The sequence below is a fragment of the Thunnus thynnus genome, chromosome 23 (assembly GCF_963924715.1).
Source record: "Thunnus thynnus chromosome 23, fThuThy2.1, whole genome shotgun sequence".
NCBI lineage: Eukaryota > Metazoa > Chordata > Actinopteri > Scombriformes > Scombridae > Thunnus > Thunnus thynnus.
This window is the reverse complement of record NC_089539.1, coordinates 10,612,504-10,632,151: the sequence shown is the minus strand read 5'-3', so window position 1 is coordinate 10,632,151 and position 19,648 is coordinate 10,612,504. Positions and strand designations below refer to the sequence as shown.

The 19,648-nt window shown below is 40.4% G+C and overlaps 2 protein-coding genes across 3 annotated transcripts; one reads left to right on the top strand and one right to left on the bottom strand.

The window, feature by feature from the left end:
• The first annotated feature begins 2,534 nt into the window (after nucleotides 1-2,534).
• cdkn1d (cyclin-dependent kinase inhibitor 1D) lies at nucleotides 2,535-9,734 on the top strand. 2 transcript variants are annotated; one of them, XM_067581254.1, is made up of 3 exons: nucleotides 2,535-2,694; nucleotides 5,998-6,494; nucleotides 6,585-9,734. In XM_067581254.1, exons 1-3 carry the CDS (start codon nucleotides 2,684-2,686, stop codon nucleotides 6,641-6,643), a joined length of 567 nt encoding a protein of 188 aa, XP_067437355.1. In that variant the 5' UTR covers nucleotides 2,535-2,683; the 3' UTR covers nucleotides 6,644-9,734. The 2 variants fall into 2 exon arrangements, with proteins under 2 accessions (XP_067437355.1, XP_067437357.1); XM_067581256.1 differs by lacking the exon at nucleotides 2,535-2,694 and adding an exon at nucleotides 2,966-3,143.
• A 289-nt stretch (nucleotides 9,735-10,023) lies between these two features.
• slc37a3 (solute carrier family 37 member 3) lies at nucleotides 10,024-19,607 on the bottom strand. Its single transcript, XM_067581365.1, has 14 exons — nucleotides 19,488-19,607; nucleotides 16,606-16,825; nucleotides 15,418-15,532; nucleotides 14,899-14,991; nucleotides 14,584-14,667; nucleotides 14,126-14,271; nucleotides 13,567-13,663; nucleotides 13,390-13,474; nucleotides 12,978-13,186; nucleotides 12,671-12,812; nucleotides 12,332-12,433; nucleotides 12,012-12,211; nucleotides 11,829-11,894; nucleotides 10,024-11,616 (listed from the first exon to the last, which is right to left on the bottom strand). Exons 2-14 carry the CDS (start codon nucleotides 16,680-16,682, stop codon nucleotides 11,524-11,526), a joined length of 1,509 nt encoding a protein of 502 aa, XP_067437466.1. The 5' UTR covers nucleotides 16,683-16,825; nucleotides 19,488-19,607; the 3' UTR covers nucleotides 10,024-11,523.
• Between the last annotated feature and the right edge of the window lie 41 nt (nucleotides 19,608-19,648).

The following is a 19,648-nucleotide window of genomic DNA, read 5'->3' as shown; positions in this document are numbered from 1 at the left end:
AGTCAAATTCCTTGTACTTGTTAGCATACTTAGCCAATAAAGCTGATTCTGATTATCTCTATAAAGAGCACACCATTTTTTCATAAGACAGAACTACAGTAAAGTGAAGTGTATCATACAGAGTTAACCTTTGACATAATGCATGTTGAACACAACCCAACATGTTCTACTAAGGGATGAAGCAAAAATACTTTGGTGCTGAAACCTGTGGCCTGTTCACTTATTCAGTGACAGTGGTAACAACTGTCCATTCAGTAGCTCTTGGTTCATAAATAGAGAGCAGCTGGAATGCTCAATAAACAGAAAACACTATTTCTTATGTTTTGGCAAGTGGTAATTCCACCTCTGATGTGTAATTATTTGGGCTATGTAAAAATCATTGTTCCATTAAGATATTAGGGCTGTTGCAATTTTTTTCTAAGTCAATGAAGGGTTCAAAGCAAATATTTATTACCTTGGGGACCCTCTGCAATACTTTCTTTTCCACCAACCCGAATATTTTTTTCTACAGTCCCTTACCATTCAGAATCCAAGTAAATGAAGTCCGAGGTTGACATTTATAGTGTTCTGTGGAACTCAAATAGTTTTGTTTGCTTTGAGCCTTGCGCTTAGCTGCCTTGAACTTTTGCTAAGCCCCACATGTGAAAACAGCGTTTTCTAACCAAGAAACATTCCACAGTGGTGACATACTTACTTCTAGTCCACGGCTGTCACACACAAACAATGACCGCTCCATGATCACTGCTACCTGCTTATTAAAGCAGTGCATCTCATAAACCGCTGCAGACACATTGCCTGCATTTGCAGAGAGAACGTTACTTATGAGACAGCCAAGGCGCTGACTAATGTGTAAAAATAGCAAGTATGTGTGTAAAACCTGGAATAACCTTTCTGAGTGAGGGGCGTTGGCCAGTTCAGAGGCTTCTCAGATGATTCCTACATTGTGTCATTGAAAAGCTATGCAACAACAAGGCTGTTGTAATGACTGAAGAAAACGTGTAACCTGTGAGAGCCTGTGTAATAATAGGAAATTGGAGAATCTGTTGCACAATGACAATAAGAGAGGAGAACCTACTGTATGTCATAATAAAATGAATGGGAAGATGGAGATGTGTCATAATAGTAATAGAAAGCAAAAGTGATGAAATGAGGAAAGGCTGTTGAGCAGTCATTCATGAGTTAGAAGTAGAGTTTGAAAAAAAGAAAAAGAGGTGTGAAATGTAGTATTTAAAATCATCAATAATATTTTAACACTGAGTTCCCTCGTCACTTTAAAGAGAGGCTGTAAATATATTATTTTTTAATTTAATTTATCTTATGATTATTCTCTCAATTAATTGATTAATTATTGAAAAATATCCATCAAGAGTTCCAAGAGTCCAAACTGGTATATTGAAATGTCTTGTTTTGTCCAATGAAGAGTCCAAAACCCAAAGACATTCAGTTTATTATTAAAAAGTACTGATACTGAGGCTGATACTGGGAAATGTTTGTCATATTTTGCTAAAAATATGACTTAAAATGACTTGGTTATCCAATGGTACATTGTTGCTGATGAACTTTACTCTACAGATTACTCTACTCTACAGAGTTTCTACCCACATGTCTGTACACAATAGCTATGTGTTTATGTCTCTGTAAGCCTTCTGTGCTTTTTTTAAACTGTATGTCTTCTGTATGTGTATGTTCCAGTATATTTGTATGATACATTGTATATGGTATATTTTTTTCCCCCGTCGAAGGGTTTTTCCTTATTTGAATCATGGGTCTAAAGACAGAGGATGTTGTATTGTTGCACAGATTGTAAAGCCCCCTGAGGCAGATTTGTGATTTGTGATATTGGGCTACACAAATAGAACTGACTTGACTTGTCTGGGAGTACATTGAGAACCACTGGAAAATCCATGTGTGTCGGCCAATAAAGCTGAATCTGAATAATTATCAACATTTTATATCATAATAATTTCAGTTCTATTAATTTTAGTTAATTATAAGTCTACTTTTTTGATTGCTGACTCAAATTGTATTCATCCAGGTAGTTTTTAATTCCAAATGATCAAGTACATTAAAAGCAGCAGAAAGTCTTAGTCTTAGTGTAAAAAGGGCTGTAATATTTTTCCTCACATGGCTCCATTATGATAATTATATTGTAAACATACTAAAAGAACCTGCCTTTGACTTTAGATAAAATCAGATTAGTCTTTGACCAGTAAAAACTTTAATTTCATTTTAATTTCATTTGATTCTGATTTATCATCATACATGTTTACATATCTATCATTATACATTAAACATGGCAGGTCAGTTAAGATGTCAAATGTACATGATCATGTACCGGGCGTCTCAGTGCTTTTTCCCACTTCATAAACCAAAGCAGACAACATATCCAAACAGGGATGTAGCAAATTTACAGAAGAAGTCAAAATGGAGCTGTCTGTCCCGCTCACGTTGCAACTCAACGTGACTTGAGGATGTGGGCGCGGTTCCAAAACAGAACGTGATGCAAGCGCTACACGAGAATGTGTGTCACATTTGAGGAAGAAGGGGAAATGGCCGCCATTGCCAAGATATTTGACCTACTTCTAGTCGCTCTGAAGGGGAGGCGAAGCACAAGGGCGCAACAGAGCGCAGGAGCAACAGGTTTGCAGCAGGAGCGCGCAGAGAATCAGTGCGTTTTTGCATCATGATAACGGGGTAAGAATATTTATAATCATTATTAACACATTTATAAATATGCTACGCAATAAAATACTTTAATGCATTTCTCCTGTCGTGCATTTTTGAGATTTTTCTGCGCACTTTTGCAGCTTTTGCAGTTTATGCAACTTCAGCTTGTGCGTGCGCTGCGTTTAATAGTCGTAGGGATTTATGATAGCGATGTTTACATCCTGGCTGCGCTCCAACAAGACTGTTTTGATCGAGACACACGTGACCCACCTCTCTAATAGGACGTCCCCCTGAGTCCATAACAAACAAGTCGCAGATAAGGGGACACGACCAGACCCTCCCTATTAGTGTCCACTCAAACTTTCAACGCGAAAGTGTTTGTTTCAACTTTTTATTCTAACGTTGACTTGGATGACTTGTGCGTAATTTCTACAAGAAACTTTTGATTACTCATTGACTACTAATTGACGCTGATGGTAAGATGATTTTTATTTCTTCTGGTTTTAGCTTTACATTAGAGTTTATTTCATTTTTTTTTGTCTTTCTTATAAAGTCGAAGTTTGTCTTTGGTGCGGTTGAATGGAAAGTTGACGCTCTTCTGGAAAAGTTGAATCGCTTTGTCCTTTTGTTAAAATTGATCATTAATAATTATCTGCTTTAAAATGATTATATTTGGCTGTTTGTTATATTTGAATGGATATTATGTGGCTTCTATGTGTGTAATATCAGTGGGAAGTGGCTTTACAATATGCGGGCTGTTTTAGTGTGTCGCATCTCATTGACCCACATCCTCAATAACTGCGTCACGAAATCTTTTTCGGTTATTATACAAAACATTTCAGCATCCTCTCAGCTGTTGTTTTATTCAGCGTTGCACAGTTGTGTGCTGGTTTTGCACACGCAGTAGGTGCATTTTTAACTGTGGGGTTTTTTATTAGTGAGTTGGTGGAAAATACTGGTGGGTTTCTCGGTGTTTTTCTGGAAGTGCATGGGGGGACACACCGACCACAGTGAGTGGTAACCTGATCTGCATACCGCGCCCACTTCATATTCGACGCAAACAACTTTCACTCGGAGACAGCAGCAGCAGCAGCAGCCCTGTCGGTAAAAGAAGGTCGTGTCAAGATGGTTAACCTAGATTTGTGAAAGATCTCGCGAGAATAATCATTTTTCACCCAAACCATTATCTGTCATTAACCCCAACCAAATGTTTTCTATGCCTTAACATAACCAGACCTTAACTACAGCGTTGTCACATCATAAAACATAATTATTTTGCACAACGCTCACAATGAAGAAACAAATCTCGCGAGAGTCCAAAAATCTAGGGTAACCATCTAGACACGGGCATGAAAAAAGCCAAATGTTTTTTTTCCCCCCTTTTCTTAATGTTGTTACAACAAGTCTTATATTTATCTCATATTTATCCAGCTATGAAGGAATTAAAAACGAGGAAAGTTAAGTTGTGCTGGTTAAATCTATAATTAATAGTGATTAGACTAAAGTATGCACTTAGGGAAATGTTTGAATTTGTCGCCTGCTTTGGTTTCAAACACATGTTTTTAACAGTTTATATGGGTAGACAGACATCATAAAATGACAGGCTATTTGACTTGTAAAAGTGCTCTTCATAGCTATATATTCTGTAAGTGTCAAACAATTGCGCAATGCAGTGCTTCCCCCCTTCAGCCCCCTCTCAGGGGTTTTTTCAAGCGGGCCTCTTCTGCCTTACTTCAGGCTGAAATGGTAGTTTCTTCTATGTTTCTCCCTTTTCGGTGTTTTAACTGTGACTCACCACAGACATTTCAGTTAATTTCACTTAATTAAGCAGATAATGAATGGCTCACTGCTATAAAACTTTGCTGCACCAAAACAAAACACAGCTGTTAAATAAACTTGTAACTATTTTATGTTCTCGGGAAGAAGTGTATCTTTGTTAATGCTGTTCAGAGCAGAGATGAAGGTATAGGCAACATCAGGTTTTACTTTATTTTGAGTAAATAGGCCAAGATTGTTGCAATATCTTGGATTTGACTCTTGTTATTTTTAACTCTACTGGACAGAGTGAGATTAACCCACCACAGGAGACCCAGGGTAAAAAAAGGAACTGTGGGGCCCCTATTCAGCTCCCCCGTCCCCTTGTCTCCAAGTTAATTTGTGACAACTATATTACATTTAAACGTATTGCATCATAAGCAAACTATTAACTGAAGTATTAAAGGTATTTTAAGTTTTTGTCACAGGGCCCCTATGCAAGATGGGGCCTCAAGATCAGGTTAAAAATGCAGGAGTTAGCCATACCACTATAGTTTGTCTGTTAATGCATATTACCAAAGTAACTGGCAATTAATCATATTACAGTAAACTAATTGCAGTGCCTGGGCCCCAGTGCAGTAGAGCATTAGCAGTGCATTAACAATGTTTAAATGTTGGTCAAACACTCAGAGGAAATGTTATTGATTTCACTCAGCTAGAAGAATTATTGTAGTTCAGAAATGCAAAAGTTTGCAGCCTTTAATATCAGGAAAACACAACATTTTAGGCCTTATATAGTATAGTATTACATCAGTAGTAACACAATATCTCTATAATAGTTACAGTCCATCCCTAGGACACGTGCTGCACTGTATATCATTTGAGCTCATCTTGTTTTACTGCCTACACACAGCTGATAAAGCATTGAGTAGTCAAGTGGGAGTCAAACATAGGCTCAGAGTCTACAAGGGATGTGGTTATATAACCCACCTCCATGTAAAATATTATGACTCTATATAGAGACAATGCAGGTGGCGATACGATGAAGTTGAAACTCAAAGAGCAGCGCAGCACTTACCCTCAGAATTCAACAGTATTGCTCTAATTAACTTTGTCAGATAGCAGCAGGGGAGTGCTGCAGACATTCCTCACAAGTAGCCCATACGGGCCTTTTCTCTGTGTGACCCTGCCAACCTTTACTGTCGACCTTTGGCTGCCAGACACCAGAGCAGGTGGAGAATCAGGTTCATTTTGACACCGCGGCAGGGCAGTGAATGTTGTTGGAGATTTATTTGGTGTTCGTCCAGTTACCTGTTGCTGAAGTAATTACTCGGCAGGTTAAGGCACACATGCATTTGATCACATAAAACACAAGAGGCGCCCAAGAGGGCAGATACCGGTGTGTGTGTGTGTGGGGGGGGTTTGAGGCCTTAATAGCTTGTATGTGTGTGTGTAATCCAAGCCAATAAAAACCCAGATCACACCTCATTGAAACTCTGCAGGCCTAACAGAACCAACGCTCAACCTCTGCCCTTTTCCCACTTTGAATGTCTGCATGTGTTTGTTCTCTGACAGGGACATGGAGATGGCCTCTTCATCAACAGCAACAGCAGGACCAGCTATGTCGTCTGACTCGGAGCTTTCTCGACTCGGGGGCATCGAGGCCTTGAAGCTGAAGGTGGGGCCGGTGCGGAGGAATCTCTTCGGGCCCGTGGACCACCAGCAGCTGCAGCACGACTTCCAGCGGCTGCTCTGCATGAGCGTGGAGGTGGCCAACAAGCGTTGGAACTTCGATTTCCAGAGCGACGTGCCGGGACAGGCCTCCAACATCGAGTGGGAGGAACTCAGGTGCCAGGATGTGCCAACGTTTTACCGCAGCTGCACGGTGAGGCCAGTGGCGCGGCCTGGAGGCGGGGCGGCGAAGGGCAAGAGGCGGATGTCATCTTCGTCAGGCGAGGGTTCGCCAATTTCTAGCAGCTCGTCAGGGTCCGGGGATGAGTACCTGGAGGTGACCACAAGGGGGTGCTACAGGATCCAACGGCTGGGAAAACATAGACAGGCTTCCATCACAGGTAAGCTTATGAAAAATCCTGATATATATAACGACGTAGAGAACAGATTTAAGTCATTTTTTCCTGACGTTGTCCTCTTTCCCTCTCCAGATTTCTTCAAGGTGAAGAAGAGGAAGCTTCTCCACTACAAAGCATCCTCTCGGCAGTAGAAAAGCACAACGAGACCCAGAGGAGGATCACTTAGTGGTCGACATCCTCTACACGTCACCTCACATAGATCTTGTATCTTATGTATATATGTAGCATTATGTAACAGACTGTCCACAAGCTCATGCAGCATGGGCTTAAAAACTCCTCTGACACCACATACCTTAAACTTTCAGCACAAGGAAGCTACGATTTTGCTAGTTAATCAAGCTCAGACTTTAACAACGGTTTTTGTGGATAATTATAAATATTATATACATCTTATATACTGTTTTTCTCAGCTTTAGACTATACTGTGAAATGATTTTGAATGCACTCTTTCAGGAAATAACAGAAAATGAGCTCTTGTTCTAGGAGGTTAATTTTCTTCTGAACGGGTCTCAGATAGTATTCGTCAAGGTCCTGACCTCAGTCCTCGACCTTTTTTCTCCCTCTTGCTAAAAGTCATAAGAGGTTTTGATTAGATGAGTTACTATTCCTGGCCGCGCACCATGCTTACAGACTTTAGCCTCACCCCCACCGCTCCGAGAGCTCAGGAGGGGTCAAAACCTCAAAATTGGCAGCGCGACCATGATTAGCTCCAGGTTAAAGGTCAACGGTGGAGGTTCAGCGATGAGGTAATGCGGCTTAAATTCTGAGTAATAATAATAATAATGTTTCATATGTGACTATTTATTTATTATTCACGATGCTAGATCATCGTCGAAATAAATTAAAAATGGAGAAAAAAAAGAATAGACGAGCAATGTGTAAAACGAGGTAAGATAAGGTGTTTGTGGAACCCTGTGCCATTGCCCCCAAATTATGCCTGATTATGGCTCACATACACTCCACCGTTGCCACTTAAAAACATTGGCCATGTATAATTTACACAATCGCAACATAGCAAAACAAATTTCCAACTATTTTCACTTTTTGCTTTGTAATATTTGCATAACGGGGTTGTAAAAATCAGCTTTTCTTTGGCAGCAGACCAGAACATACCTTATTTAGGGTTTTTTTTTTTTTTCAGCTTTATGCTTTTAACAATGTAGCATTTCCCACTCTTTGTCTTCATGTGATGTCCCAACTTTTTAAATATGCTTTTCTCCTTGAAGGGAATGTAGCATTTAATCACTGTGTTGCAGCTCAGATCAGAGGAATCAACACTGGTTCCGCTTCTGGTGATTTTATATGAAGAGTCGAGCCGCGTCACATTTAGTCATCAAGTGTTTGCATTGGGTATATATAAGCATGTAAGTGTTTGTGTGTGAATGTGTTGGTTTGGTGTTCGTGTTGAGGTTTTTCCCACCAGTTGTTAAAGTTGTGGCAGCTGAGGCAGTTGAACCAAAGAGGAATTACTGTGCCATTTAATTAGCAACACATCATTTATACAAGCCGCTCACAGCTTGACTGATCAGTTACGGGTCACAGAAGATCTCAAACCTGCATAGATCTTCAACTATATAGTGAAAACACACTAAAAAAAAATGACAAAGTCACTGTGTTTTTAAAGTTTTCTGTGATCCATAACTGCACAATCTTCAAGTTTGATGTGCTTGCTTCTTGTTTCCTTTCCTACAGTGATTCTAATTTGTAAATGGATAAAAAGCCATAATCTGGATGAATCCACTCTTACTACCTCGTCAAGTGATTCAGTAAAATAAGTTTAACACAAGTTAAATACAAAAAAAAAAAAAAAAAAAAAGCTCAGGTTGTTTGTGTCCACAGGCACTAAAGAGAGACAGAGAGACAGAAATAGGGGGGAGGAGGAGGGGGGGCTTATTATTCTGTTGTGGTAAAAAGCTTCTTTTCACATCAGGTAAAAGAGTCAGTGTGTCAGAGCGGGGCCCAGCTCCGCACAGAGGAAACTCCGGTCTCTCGGGGGAGCCAGACGGCTTTTGTTGTCTCTCGCTCTCTCACTGCCTCACTTTGCTTTGACAGCTTTCCCAGAAATAGACAGACTAGGGGAGTGGAGGAGGGGGAAGGGGGAAGGGGGAAAGGGGGGGGGCGGGGGGGGTGAGGAAAAGGGACTTACTTTAATAGAGAAAATGTCTCAGACCCCTTCTGGATCAAAGGATTCCTCCGGCCGGACAAGTGGCCTGTGATTCAGACAGGCTTTTGTCTGCCCCCTTAAAAAGTCTCTCGGTCTCTCTTTCATGAACCAACCGCCTCAGTCTCTGCGAAAAATTGGCATGAAAGCAGTCGTTCACAATCGTGTTAACACAATGTCGGGTTTTTTCATGGTTGTACAAGACTATATTTCACAGTTTTAAAAATAGCAAACTATTTGAAATTATTTTAAATTCGTCAGGATTACTTGTTTTATTTTTGTCATTGTGTGTGTGTGTGTGTGAGAGAGAGACAGATGTTCGTGTGCACCTACTTTCTCAGCGTGTTTAAGACGAAACTTTCAAAGTCTATATTAACTTATTTTGAGTTTGTATTGTTTGTTTGTAGGGAAATAATTATAAATTCCCTATTTTTTTTTGTTGCTATAACTAACTGTGTTATTTCTGAAACTATAATCTTTGCACTACTTTAAACATTGTTGACAAGAGAACTATTTTTTTATGGTAATCTTTAAAAAAAAAACAACATACAAATCTTCACTGAGAAACTGTGGCACAGATGAGGAATTTCTTGACAATTAAATAACTTCCTCTCCCACTAGACTTGTCAAATTTCTGGACTCAGTTTTTGAATTTCTTCATTGGTTTCTTCGGGTTTCTTCAAGTCTGCTGGGAGGGGAAAAAAAAATTAAGGAAAACTAAAATAAAAATGCCAAGATGGATCTGTAAATTTCTCACTGTGCCCAAGCAAACATTGCTTTCCTAATTGACCTGTCGCAGCTATATCAGTGTAGTATTTTTTTACTCTGTATATGCATGAATGTATGATAATCTTTGTATACCATTTTGCAACATATGTAAGAAGTGTAATTGTATGGGCTCAGAATCATATCCTTTTTGATAGTGATTTTTTGTATAGAAAATGTAAAGAGATTCCATTGCTGGGTTGTTGGTGCACTGTTGCCCTTTATGATGTTGATTTCATATAAGTGTGCTCAAAATAATAAAATGTTCATGATTGATATTGACATAAACCACAAAAGACTGGTATGAAGTATTTTTTTCACCCTATTTTAACTGTTATAAGTATTAAAAGCACCCCCTGGTGGTTTTGAAGTAACATTGTATGTAAATCATCCTATTATCAAAGTAGGCTGTTATTTAAGGGTTATTATGTATTTACAGTGTATTTGACAACAATAATGTGGCTAAATGTAGCTTAGAAACTACTAAAACTAAAATATAGTGTATATATATATATATATACATACATACATACATACATACATACATACACACACACATATATTTTTGGTGCTTTACAACTTAACTCGGATTTTGCAAAATGTAACTTGCATTTATTTCACAGGAAAATTGCATTTACATTGGTTAAAACTTGAAAAGTACACATAAATAAAAATAAAACAAATTTAAAAATACACCACAGGTAGAGTAACACATTCCAATTTACATTCTGTTACATGAGCTTGGCAAGTCTCACTTTAAGCTCCGTCTCTCCAGGTTTGACAACAATATAAACATGCCCTAATACCCCTCTTCCCACATTTTAAAAGCAATTTACATGATGATTTGTGAATCTCCGTGCAAGGAAACAAATGACCTGTTGTGTCGAAAATTCTACAGTTTTACTGATTTGAACCAAAAGCAATCATTCTCCAAATGTTGGCTGGTTATGGACCACAGTGTCCCGTAAAGTAGATAACTTGTCCAAACATTCACTAGCATAAGGCTGGTGTTGTACGATAATTTTCCCACCATTTATATGTCAGTAAATACACCATAAAAAGAGAACTGTTCCACCTTCAATGGTTGTTAAAATGTAATAACTAACAGACAGACTGAGTCAAGTTCATCAAACAAACGAATGTGCAGCCTCTGCTACAATCAGACAAAGCTTTTTCTGAAGAGTCAGTGTAGTTCACACTGAAATGTGTCGCTGCACTGTAAACCAAAGGTGAGAGATAAAGACACTAAAAACGGAGGAGTAAACATTCCAGTGAACAAAAAGTGAAACTGGAATGATGAGAAATTATCAAGTCAGACTGACACATACACAGTAATGAGAGGACCCTGCCCCCCGAAGAAAACACTTAACAGTACAGTTTCTGACCCTGATTACATTAAAATGTAAAGGAGAGAAAGAAAGTGGCTGTGAGGCGAAAGTTTCCCAAAACCCAGCTGAGACCTAAGCTGATCACTAAAATCTTTTCAGACTTTGCTTAATTACCGTAAGACTTCAAGAGTGCAATATTCATCATTTCAACCAAAAACAACTAAAATATCATACATATGTACAAAAGTTGACAATATATTTCAACATTACAATTATTAATCACATTCTTTAGGCAATTCTGAACCCCAAAATATCTCCCAAGGGCCTGATCCTGAAGTTAAGAACTTCTGGGTTAAAAGTTTAAATTGATTAATCTAGATTCAAGTACAACTATAGTGCATGTAAAAAGTATTTACAACCGTTTAAAACCTAAAATATATACACGAGTAAATTCTGTGTTGGCCCTGCGAGGCCTGAAAGCTTCTTTCAATCAGGCACTTCAGCTCTAAATCCTTGCATTCATCCTACAGGAGGTGTACATTTACATTTTAGGCTTTTAGTGAGTGGATAAGACGTCAGTGTTGTGTTCAAAGAGTCTTGGTCTGTGCACATGGGTGTTAAGAGACAAACCTACGGCTCTTGAAAACTCCAGGGCACCTTCACCATCGTGGCTTTCCGCATCTCGAAACTCTTGAGCAGCCCTGCTGTGATAAGCCCCGATAAGAGAAAACATTATGCCTGGCAGATGTTGAGGCTTTCACAGCTGGCGGTGCAGCGCTCGTCTGTCTCTCCACATGGCTCGCACTTCCCTGAGGATCAGCGGAGTGATGAACACAATGCTGCCCCCTGTCTGTAAATGTAAAAAGTCACACATTTGTGGTGTTCAATCCATTCAGAAAGACAAATGAAGAGAAAAGTACATCATATAAACATTAAGAAATCAGCTGGTAAATTAATTTTTATTTTACATCGATGCAAAATCCCACAGACATGAATATACTGAGTCAGGACTGTCGAGTAAGATGCTGTAGCTGTGATTGTGATTTCAGGAAATGATCTTACCATGACAACAAAGAAGTAGAAGACATACATCCAGCCCAGCTTGCTCTCAATCAGGGACACCAGGTACTAGAAGATGATGGAAACATAAATTGTTGTTCCTTTTGTACTGTTTCATGAAAAGCACAATGAGTTTACAAGTTGCATTGCATGAAATGTCCTGTATTTTTTTTTTTTTTTTTTTACCTGTCCTCCAGCAGCTCCTATACTTCCAGTTCCATCCACTATGCCGGTAACGGTAGCCAGAGCCTCCTGACTGCCCCTGAGAGCCTCCTGTCTCCCCAGGTCGGCGGATATGGCCGAGCTGATCATGTTGGATGGGCCGCCGATAAAGAAGCCGGTGGTGGCCAACAGTGCTGCGTTAATCACCTGGTCATTAGGCGAGTCTGAGAGGGATGGAGGAGAAGAAGAGGGAGTCAAAATGCAAAATGACAACTGTGGAAATTTATTATTTCATTTTGACCTTTCATACTCTTAAAGATGTCATGTGTCGTGTGTGTACTCACGGCTGTATCCCACCAGAGCTCCCATTGCTAGCGCCAGACTTATGGCCAACACCGGTGCTCTCTTTCCCATGAAGTCAGAGATCAGACCCTGAAGTGTTCCCCCTGACACGGGAAAAAACAAGATTAAAAAAGACAAAAAGAGAAAAAAAAAGACAGTTAACACTCATCTAAGGATGTTTAATGTTGTATCAAAGAGATAAGGGCATACAAACAAATATAATAGATATATTGTCCAGTTTTTCCCCCGTACCAATGTCCACTGAAAAAAGTGATTATTTTTTATAACAAACAGAAAACACAGAAATGTCGTTTTGTTGACGGGCTAAGCCTGCCGCTCACCGATGATTCCTCCGACATCGTACCACACAGACAGACGGTCGGCCTCGGCCTCCTTCCAGCCGTAGTTGTTGCTCAGGTAAAAAGGAAGCCAGAAGAAGAAGGAGTAGTTGACCAGCTTCAGACAGGCATATGCCAGGGAATACTGCAGTACAAACAGAAAGACATTAATATGGGTTGAAAAAAAAAGTATCCATGACCATATCTACTACATATATATAGTGTAGCTGTATTTGTATCATGTATTGTCTTTAAAGCACATACATGGTCAAAATACATTTGTCTTGACATGCTGGAGCTGCAGACTTACAGGCAGCACTCCAGGCAGACAGAAAGCCTGAAAGAAGCTGACAGCTTGAGGGGACTCGGCCGGAGGTTCGTCCGGCTGCTGGACTGACTGGTATCGTCTGGCGTACGCCTCCGCTTCCACCTCATCATCCTCATCGCTCATCAGAGGTCTGTGGCTGTCTGTGTCCGTCTCCACAGGGCTGAGTCCAGTCTCTGACTCCAAACTCAGACCTGGCACGCACATAAACATAAAAGCTGAAGCCTGAATTCAAATCGAGAGTTTAGGTAATACAAACACTGAAATGTTTCTATTTCAGGCGCAGTTTCCACAGTTGAAAGTAGCAATATGACCCATGCGAGTACACACACATATATCAAAACATTTAATCTCTTAAAGTTATATGGGATATTTCCATATTCCTTGCAGTGCTTACCGACTTCTTTTGGAGACGTGAGCAGGCCGAAGAACACCACCACCCCACCAGCAAACTGCACCACTGAGGTCACCAGGAAGGCATACTGCATACACCGTAAAGCAATATGTTAGTATTAAGATGCTGAGAATGCCATGGTAACAAGGCATCGATCAGGTGTGTGTGTGTGCGCTTCACCTCGTATCCATACTTGAGCACGCTGGATGCCAAGAAGGCGCCCAGGATGTTACCGACAGAGGCACACGCGCTCCACAGGCCAAACACAAAGCCACGCCTGGAAAATGAGGAAAAAAATACTTTCCAACTACTTCATGTAACATTTAACCGGTGTAATAATTTCCTAAAAATCTCTCTTTTTCAAAACTACTTCAAACACTTTGAAAAGTACAACAAAACATGCTATAATTTACTAAATGCAACCTAACAGATGGCTCACTGACTCGCTATTTTTATATTCAACAAGTTATGTTTACAAGTTCTGCTGCGGAGGAAAACTGAGTCTAAATGGCGTCTATGTTGGGGCAGCAGCACCGGTGAATGGGTGTCATTGTGCGAGTGTGAGCGTGTGTGTTTCCTGTGTTTCCGTGTGTGGGCGTGTATCATAGAGCTCGACCTGGAAGACACAGGCTTGACTAAGTATTTCTAAGCTGGATGGATGCTGCAGTTGTGACTAAACATATCCACCGGTAAAATTTAGAGGTAATGTTGGATAAAAACAGGTTTTGCAAACACTCACCCCGTCTTGCCGAACCAGTTGCCCATGACGGCCACCACGCAGGGCCAGACGGCGGACTGCAGCAGGCCGTTCAGCACCCACAGGCTGCAGTACAGATAGATGTTGTAGATGTGGAGCCATTCAGTCAAAGTGCCGAACACAAACTCCTGCAAACACATGAACAGCTTTTATATTAATGCCAGCAATCACTTTGTCCTAATAGATACCATTTATTTTTCACTTCCCAAATATCTAGTTTTGACTTCTTTCAAAAGCATCATCATGGAGAATAATGTACTGCATGTGTGAAACAAGAAGTGCAACCAGGGGTTTCATTTATAACCGCTTGAAAGATGCATACGCCACAGAAAAGCTAAGGTTTACAAACATACTTGTTCTGAGAAAAGATGAGACCACATGGGCACACTATCAATGATTAGATGTGTACTGTTGAGTCAACTTCTGGTCTGTGTACTCACCACTGCAGCGGAGCCACATAGGCCGAAGCAGAGCACATAGCGCAGGTTCAGTCTGTCCCCGATCACACCGCTGAAATACAGACCCTGTGTGGACAAGACCGAAGAGTTACGACCCGGACGGGCTGCCAATCCATCACAGTTTACATGATTTATATTCAGAGTTTTTCCACCTGCAGAAGAAATTTTAACTCAACAGGTATCAGGTTCTCTCCGCTCCTACTTGGCACACTGTGAAACCGGTTCTGTTAGTTTTTGTAGCCGACAGCTCTGATGTCAGAAGCTCATCAAACACAGAAAATCATGTTCCCTACTCACCACGGCGTATGAGAAGAGGAAGATGGAGTCCAGAGCTCCCAGGAACAGAGTGGCCTGCTTTTCATCTGCAAACAGATGATTGTCCTCCCATGTCTGGAACAGCCAGAGACAAGACAATTTATTACGTTTATGTATGACAGGGGTTTAAATGTCATAAAAGTTTCCCAAGAACCCGATACGAGAAAAATATTGTTGCTGTCCATTTTACATTGAATTGTGCTATATACTATAGCTGCCTACAATGTACAGTAGTAGTTATAATACACCTGACAACACCATAAAGTCTTAGTGACAGGTGCTTAGGATCAAAAGAATCCCGCACCCTGTCCATCACTTGACCTCACTTTATCAAACACAACGTTTCAGTCCTCAGAATGAAATAATCTGCATTTGAAAAATATAAAAAAACGTTTATTTTGTTTGTATTTTTTCTGAAGAAACACTATGATTGATCTATGATTGATCTAATCCAGACTGCATTGAACTGTTCTGTATTTTATACTACTGTGTTCTCAGTACCTGACCAGGGGAGAAAGCAGCCGCACTGTCATTCTGGGCGGATGGCGTCCACTGGGCTGAGATGCTCACTTTCACATTGCTGAATGTCTTCCTGGACGCATGCAGCAACACATAGCTGGAAGAGACAGAAGGAACTTAACTCAGCAAGTAAAAGCAATTTGAGGGCAGGACCTATTTAAAAACTATCCGTGTTGAATGGCCCGGGTCAAAGTTCATACTTCAGCTTGAGGGGATGCTCTTTATTCTTTAGCCGAAGGTTAAATTTCACAGAAGTAGCGGTTCACTTCTGCTGAGAGAAATGACAGGAAACACCGGACATCTTTATCTGAGAAACGGGAAATGGAGCAAAATCCAATACAGCTCCAACTTTTCTGCTGAACCGCAGTATTCATTCTGCCCTACCGACTGCTGCGGACGGCACTTCGCTTTGCTCCTGATAGGAGTGTCGTGACATTGGCGCACAAGTACTGTAATTAAAGATTAACTACGCTGACCGAGGGGGCCCTAAACAAAGAAAGGTTTGAAACTCACCAGCTGACTCATATGACTCATGCACTGTTTAATATCGCTGCAGCATCTCAGTTTTAATATCACCTGATTTTTTTCTTTTTTTGAGCTCTGAAGCGAGCACGGCCTCATGCAGACAATTTTTAAAAACAAGATAATCTCCACAAATCCACATTTTACAAACTGTCTATATTCTTTACTGTTACCACTTATCTTTTAAGTGTTTCCCTACTTCTCAAGACTTTTCCAATCCGTGTAGCAACCCTGTCGATTGGAAATCAACATACATAGCCCATTGATGTCTGACCTGGGTTAACCTTGCCCCCAAGACCTTTGACCTAAATGAACAACTTACATCCATTCACATTCAGTGTTTTTACAGTAGCTACACTGATATTTTTTTTTCGTTCTGCATCCTCTAGTATGCAAGTCCGCTATTTTCTTGTGGTTCATGTGAAGCTCAGCAGGCTAGTTAAGCTTTTTTTTTGGCTCGAATCTGTGACAAGAGTTGGAAATCTCATTTTCACCTTTTTTCCTGTGACTCTTTCCAGTTAATATACAATAAAGCATATACATCATTAAAATTAATCTAAAAGACAAAAACAAAATGCCAAATGTTTAAAATGCTTAAAGGTTTGAGGGAAACCTGTAAGGCAGCAGGGCAGAGTGGGTGTAGATTACCTAAAGAAGGTGAGGCAGAAGGCAACCAGATGATGATGGGTGTACTGTGACAGGCAGCCACAGCACGAGGGAGGCATCACAGGGGTGGCCGGAGGGAGGAAGAGGAGGTGGACGAGGAAGGAGGTGGCGTTGGTGGAGGTCGTTGGGGGGAAACAGCGACAGGAGAGGGATGGGGTTCAGCTAAAGGCTCCAAGCTACGCCAGATGGGACACGCACATCACTAGAGCAATGCAAAATGAGCTGACATGTAATGACCACAAAGATAAAAACCCACGTTAGACACACTAGGTACCACACATCCCAGTGTTAAAGCTGACCAAACTGTGTTTCAAGCAATATCCCAAAGTTTAAGGATGGATGTTTCTTTCAGACTTTACCCAAGACTGTGGTCACCAGTTGATTATTTCTATAATTTTACCTGAATGTTCCTCAAACTGGTCCTGGATAATTCCTGGAATATGACAGGCAGTCTCTTGTTGACAGCATCCATCCCCTTAGGGGTAAAGGGCAACTATGAAGAGGTGAATCTGTCCTGTGTTTTGCCATGTTCAGGTATCAATGAGCCCAGTGTATATGGAGCTCCTCTAGAACCATTACACCTCTCCCACCAGCCTGTTCAGCTGGGACTATGTTGTTTACACAAGACTCTACCAACTAAGATCTAGGGATGCACTAATCCAGCCTTTTCTGTCCTTTTACTTCAACTCAGGCATCTACTGATACTTAGTACCGATCCATAGACCTGCAACGATTAATCATGGGGAAGTTAATCATCAACTATTTTGTTATTTATTTATTTATTTGATGGTTCCAGATACTCAAATGTGAAGATTTACTAGTTTTTCCTTGTCATACATGACAGCTAATTGAATATTATGACATTTTTGACAGTAATCAGATAAAACAAGCAAAGGGAAGACATCAAGGTGACGTCTGAGAAAGTATGAATGCCATTTTTTCACACTTCATAGACTAAACGATTAATCGATAAGGAAAATAATTGTTAGTTATAGTCATCTCATTCCACTACCAGTGTTTTTTTCCCCCAAACTTAAAATCCGTATAAATCATTGGAATATTTTTTATGTAAGAGAACACAAGGCCAGGGATTGCTGTTGGCAACCCGCTGTGACTGAATCAAGTAACTGACTGTGGAAAATTTTCATTTTGTAATGGCACTGACAAAGAAACTGTATTTAATGTGGATCAGTCTCATCAGAGCCTAAACCCGTTCTGCTTAATAATTTATCATTGCCGGTCCGGTGTCTAATCGGTCTCAGAAAACGTTTGGGAAACATTTTGTTGAGTAGTCTTGTCCGACTGGTTCACTGTTCCTACTTTCAAACCCTGTTCAGAAACTCTACTGTACTGGAGATATTCAAATGTCCCCTCTTGGCATTTACACTCTGTAATCTGCGGTCAAATGCAAGTTTCTGTTCTGCACCAGTCTGCTTCTGCTGCAACACAGAACTTCACAATAAAATCTGAATTAGTCTGGTTAGTTCAGCTGTTTAGAGTTACAAATCATAGATAATAATGATGCATATTGTTGAAAAGAGTATGTCAGATTCTTTGGATTCGAGCTGCAATGATTAGTCGATTAATCCATCAGTTGCCAAATATTAAAGTAATCGTTGACTATTTTGATAATCGATTTATCGTTTTGACTCATTTTTTAGAAAGAAAAAAGTCCAAATTCTCTAATCCCAGCTTCTCAAATGTGAATATTTTCTAGTTTCTTTAGTCTTCCATGACAGTAAACTGAATATCTTTGGGTTGTGGACTGCTGTGGACCAAACAAGACATTTGGAGACGTCCCCTTGGGCTCTGGGAAACACTGATTGACATTTTCATCATATTCTGACATTTTATAGACCAAACAACTGATCCATTAATCGAGAAAGTAATCAACAGATTAAGCAATAGCTGCAGCCCTACTTTGACTGAATTACTGTGACACTGTTGTGAGAGGGCTTGGCACGAGTAGATACTATTAAAGAAAGTCATTGGCCTCATTTTCATTCCCTTGACCAATCATTTGATAAGCAGCTGATATTTCACATGACTGTTGGAGGTGTAGAGCCAAGTCTTGGGCACCTGCCAGGCAACATTTATTGTATTGTGTACACTGCCTGCTCACTCTTGACTCTAGGTATAAATCAAACAAGAATAAAAATAAGTTTAGAACATATTGATACATACTTAACCATGTTGTGTGCATTATCTAGTCAGCATCAAGAATGTAATTAATCACACAACCCACCGAAATAGGACTTAAGTTATTGCAAAAATACTTTTTCTTGCACTTTGCATTTCAGAATTTCTGCCAGCATTAGTTGGCTGGAGGCAAATTTCAGTCCCTGCACATACAGTATCTGGCAGGTGGGACACTTATAATTAACTGTAGGCTGTCTGCAGCATGCTGCATTGTGAGGGGAAATGTAAGCAGGACGTCCTGTTCAAAGGACGCCATCAATTTTCTGTAGATTACAGAACAGGCGAGCTACACTGTGTGCCTCTGTTAAATCACTATTTTGCGACCTGTGTGTTTAAAAAAAAAAAGGATTTTCTTTGTTCGTAAATATGAGCACCAGATGCTTTCTGCTTTTCTCTACAACCAATACCCGCACACATTTTTCAGTCAGCTGAACTCATTTTCGCCAGCATTTTGTTGTTCTTTGAGAGAGTATTTTCCACTTTTATACCTACAAAGCCATTTCTGACCATCTTTGCCTCTCTGAGTGACAAGGCACGTAACGTCACATGGTGGAAAAGCCTTTAGCTACACAGTAACAGCGAAAATTGAGTCTAAGAACAAACAGCTAACAGTTACAGCTTAACATTATTCTTAAATAAAACATAACAGAAAGAAGCGCTCTTACCTTTCTGCTCAGGTAGTCGTTAGCTTGCTTGTTCTCGGTGTAGCGACCATTTGTGTTTACTGTGGATTCTGGTGTCACGTACGGACGTCACTGGCCGCAGAGCACAGCGGCGCACTGCTGCCACCAGCAGGACAGGAGTGGAATTACAGGCCAAAAACAGC